The 5,000-nt window shown below is 41.4% G+C and overlaps 1 protein-coding gene across 1 annotated transcript in view; it reads right to left on the bottom strand.

The window, feature by feature from the left end:
• Nucleotides 1-5,000, bottom strand: part of LOC138946384 (uncharacterized) — a 9,805-nt gene that overhangs the window by 4,562 nt on the left and 243 nt on the right. The window contains exons 2-3 of the mRNA XM_070317963.1: nucleotides 2,442-2,564; nucleotides 395-634 (exon numbers count right to left, since the gene is read on the bottom strand). Coding sequence (XP_070174064.1) covers nucleotides 395-634; nucleotides 2,442-2,564 — 363 coding nt within the window. The remainder of the gene's footprint in view (nucleotides 1-394; nucleotides 635-2,441; nucleotides 2,565-5,000) is intronic.

The following is a 5,000-nucleotide window of genomic DNA, read 5'->3' on the forward strand; positions in this document are numbered from 1 at the left end:
TACACTAGGTAATTCAAGAAACCCCCAAAATAAGAATACGGAGGGCTTACTTTTTTGCTACCGCTCAATTTCAAGCCGCGTTCTGTGGAGTCGAGCCCCGAATTTAGAACTTTATTCGAAATTGCACAAAAAACAGACCATGCCTCTTTGTTGAAGGGCCAGGCATAAGCTGAGGTTAATGTATACCAAATATGAAGTGATTCGGCTATTATATGTAGAAGTTATTGACATTTTTGTGGGAGGCATTTTTTGGGGGTCACCTTGTATTTAATGATACGAACAATAAACCGTTCGAACACACGCAAGCAGGCACAAAGGCACACCTCCCACCCCCCACCCCCTACCCACACACACATACCGCATCACTCCTTTCCTTCACTGTCGTTACACTCACCAACGACCTTGACCCAGGCGGTCTGGCGGTACAGAGTTTCGGTGCCAGTGCTGTCTATAGTTGTCACGGCCACAGAGTAGTTTCCAGACTCCAAGATGGTGGCGCAGCTCAGCTCTATCCCCCCGTCCTGCAGGTGGGAAAGGCGTCCAGAGAACTCAGACATGGGCACAAAGGTGTCGTCCACATAGGAGGCTAACAGCCCCATGGCTTTGTCCTCGGGTTGGCACGTCCACACCATGTCTGAATGGAAAAAAAAGCTAGTGTTAATTCCACCTACCTCGCATAAGATCAGTCCCACAAATGCAGATATCCAGAGAAAGGGATCTATGAGCTCAATTACCATTGCAAGCGAAAATGGCAGTAGCCGTGGAACTTTACCCTTACATATTATAAGCTGCACTAAATAAACCAACTTTGTTTCAGTCACAGGCTTTTTTATCGGTAGGTTAGACAAGCCTTGTCCAATTAAATTAAGGTTATTACAAAGTGAAGCTCTCTGTTACATGAGTCAGGCCATACCAACCAGCGCAATATATATGAATTGGTGTGATTTGTCAAACAAAAAAGTTGCGAGTCATGAACATTCACGGGAACAGCTTGTGCACTATTTTCAAACAAACTTAAGCTTCCACGATGCTCGTTTGGAAATTATTATCAAGGTAAATGCCATCCTGAACTCAGGTCAAAATGAGTTCGGCTCATTCTCTCCCTGACCGGACGCGACAGTCCTACGCGAATCTATCAAAACTAGGAATACAGAGTTATCTCCCATATGTTTTTCGCGAGCACTGATCTAAATTTGAGATCAGTGTTCGCGAGACGAAAATAATTGCAGATTGGCCGACTTCGACAGTGATCTCCGTTCTTTTCTTCACAGTTATGATAAAGACATCGTTCTAAGGTCAAAACAAGTCGAAATGTTGGGACTGCTGCCGGAAGGAGACCGTAATATATGGTTGCATCACGACAGAAAAAATCGTCTGCTTCAGCGAACACCGAAACCAAACGGTTGATTATCACGTGACACTTTTGCCATATTTAGAGTTGTTTGCACAGTAAATACAGCCGCGAAAAAAATAGTTCCATTGAAACTGTCTTACAAATCAATTCCTTTGTAATTTAAAATTACACAACACCATGAAAAATCATTATCGACGATCGCGAATCTGTTTATATCATTAATACATTACAAAAAGCTCTAAATATGTAAAAAAAAAAAATTCGGTTTCCTTGCCAGACTAGGAAACTCAAGGCATCCTGTCAGGGAGAGAATGAGCCGAACTCATTTTGACCTGAGTTCAGGATGGGTAAATGCAACAACGATAGATTCAACAATCTGTCTGGGGTAAATTGCCCAGACAAAGGCATGTATCGTGGGGTTGTGGTGCACCACCAGCGAAAAGGAAACATCCGGGGTAAAATACGAATAGAGTTGAACCAGTACTTTTGATGTGATGTGTTTTGTTATACGATCACCGTTTTCAATCAAAACACCTACATTTAACACGGCAGATTTGTAACATCTTTTGGCAAGATAGAACATCACAAGTACTGTTTTGGTTGAAAACGACGTTAAACACCAAATAAAGAAAGAAAGAAAGTACTGTTTCATAGACAGTGCCAGAGTTTCTATCATACATTCTCACTATCAATTTCTTAAATACATTATGCATTACGGCCACGCATTCAGGGAAAAAAATCACTCTTAGGAAAATTGCTACAATGGAGCGCGGCCAAGTACTGCGACTTGGAACATAGTGGATGTTTTCACAATTATTTTCAAGGCGGTCACGTGACCCCTGTAAAAGAAATCTTTGATCTGAAAAAGAGTGCCAGACAGCCAAGTTGAGTACCTTTCATGGCATAAAAAGTGTGAATAAAATGACACGGGCATGAATGCTTTAGTTGGGGTACGAAAATAGGTGCAAAGCTTTTTTTGGCTGAGTTTAATAGGAACACAAATGCTCAGCCCTTGCAGGATCAAATCTGAATCTACTGACGATAATAAGCTGAGGGCTGCTTTTAGTGCAGACACACCATACCATACCTTTCACACGTTCGCCGTCGCTGAGTGTGTAGTTCCACAAGAGACGAATGTTTTCCCCAGAGCACACCTCCATAGGCCCGTCGTTGTCTTGAAGTTGTTCTGGCCATTGCAGACCTCTGCACGCTGAAAAAAAATGGTAAATAGAAAGTTTTGCAAACTGTCAACAAAATGAAACATTAATCGTTTGAAAAAAAAAATCGCGTGAAGCGTATTGAAAACATTTAGTCAATCTGTCGGCATAGAAGACTGGGCCTGATGTCTGTTTGTCGGGAAAGTAAGTATGCGAATTACATTTTTCATGATCCGCAAACTTCGACCATTATTTTGTTAATATCCCCTGAAACTTGGAATGTAACCTCTACGTATCACACCGCCCAATTTGTGCGACCAGGCCCTATTGCAACGGAAGTGTAAGGATAGGGGAAATAATTATATAACATTTACAAGTTCTGCAAACATCACGCGGTTTCGGTTTTGATCACCGTGGGTCCAGTACACCATAGACCAAATAGCCTGGACCGCCAACTCGTCACGTGACCCTTCGAGGTTACGACGCTCGACTTTCAGGGGCGTTTTGCGTCCGGTTTGAAAGGCCAGCGATTCGAAGACAGTGAAAAGAAAGCACGCTCCAGTTATTTGTGACAATGGGAGGTGACAATGAACTGGATTTTCCAAAACTCCAAACTAAACTTAACAAAACTCATCGAAAAACATGTTCCATAAATTATGCACTTTAGCGGAGTTTATTTTAGCATTTTCAGAACTTACCTCGGCAACTTCGTCCATGTTTACAATCGACACCGGATATGACATCCCCCTGATTTCTGAAAGGCTATGTAAGCGTAGGTTCCTAAATGCGAGAGGCCGCTACCTCGTAATAGAGAGAAAGAGCGGAGAGAGAGAGCAGCTAGTTGGCGGTCCAGGATAAATGGGTACACGTGTACCTGTTCGGGTGTGTTTCTTCGAGTCGTCGTCGGCATTATACTTGTCTCGTCTACGTCTACGTCTAAATATTTGGCCATTTTGCTTCGCTAAAAACACAACATTTGTTACTCTTTCCTATTATCGTCGTCTGTCAGACTTCTGAAGTGGAAGCCATGGGAAAGCGACCTTACATTTTAGTCAAACGCACGAATCAATCAATCAATCAATCAATATGAGGCTTATATCGCGCGTATTACGTGGGTACAGTTCTAAGCGCAGGGATTTTTTTTTTCGAATGATGCCAACAAATGACTGTTAAAAGTCTAAAATGTAAGAGACATTTTTAATTTACGTACGTTTTTCTTCAATATTATTAACAATAATTTATCACTAAAAACACAACTGAACAATATATGTTTGGATACAGGAAGTAAATAAGGATGACACTATAGTTTTTGTGATTCAAATTCCAAATAAAAAAAATAAAAAAATCGGCACTTTTTTATGAACATTTCATAAACAATGTTTTAAGGAACCAAGGCATAACCGAACACACAACTTATTGATAAACATTTGGAAGGAATCGAAGAAAATGGGTTTCAAGCAAATGCCCAACATTATGTATATGTCGTGCCAAATTCACGGAATTGCCGAATTCGCGGAATCGGCAATATTTTTGCCTATATCGCGTAATCAGCAAAACGCTGCCCGTTACGCGAAATCGGCAGCGTTTTGCCGAAAACGCGTAAAGGCTTCTAACATTTTCCCATTTTGCGAAATCGGCAGCCACATTTTGGTTTTAAAGTTCTCAAATGCCTGGGGTATCATCACATTTAGACAGCTAGATACTCGAATGGATACATTTAGCAATATTCGATAAGTTATGGCAAGTTATGTAAAACAAGTACCCCCCGCGGGTTAGGGGGAAGAATTTACCCGGTGCTCCCCAGCATGTCGTAAGAGGCGACTAACGGATTTTGTTTCTCCTTTTACCCTTGTTAAGTGTTTCTTTAATAAAATATAGTCAATGTTTGTAAAGATTTTAGTCAAGCAGTATGTAAGAAATGTTAAGTCCTTTGTACTGGAAACTTGCATTCTCCCAGTAAGGTAATATATTGTACTACGTTGCAAGCCCCTGGAGCAAATTTTTGATTAGTGCTTTTGTGAACAAGAAACAATTGACAAGTGGCTCTATCCCATCTTCCCCCTTTCCCCGTCGCGATATAACCCTTCGTGGTTGAAAACGACGTTAAACACCAAATAAAGAAAGAATGTAAAACAAGTGCAGTTTCCCTGCATTTCCGGAGTTATGGTGGACACAGACCAACACAGACTATAAAAACCCTTATAGGGAGGTAAAATAATGTTAATACAATGTTCTGGTAACACAAACAGTAACAGAATGGCTGCCGCTTTTGTGCTGTGAAATTGGCCAATTTTAGAAGCCTTTACGCATTTTCGGCAATACGCTGCCGATTCCACGAAATGGGCAGCGTTTTGCCGATTACGCAAAATGGCCATGTTGCCGATTCCGCGAATTCGGCAATTCCGTGAATTCGGCACGACATTATACATAATGTGGGGCATGATGATGATGATGATGATGATGATGATGATGATGATGATGATGATGAT

The sequence above is a fragment of the Littorina saxatilis genome, linkage group LG13, assembly GCF_037325665.1.
Source record: "Littorina saxatilis isolate snail1 linkage group LG13, US_GU_Lsax_2.0, whole genome shotgun sequence".
Lineage (NCBI taxonomy): Eukaryota > Metazoa > Mollusca > Gastropoda > Littorinimorpha > Littorinidae > Littorina > Littorina saxatilis.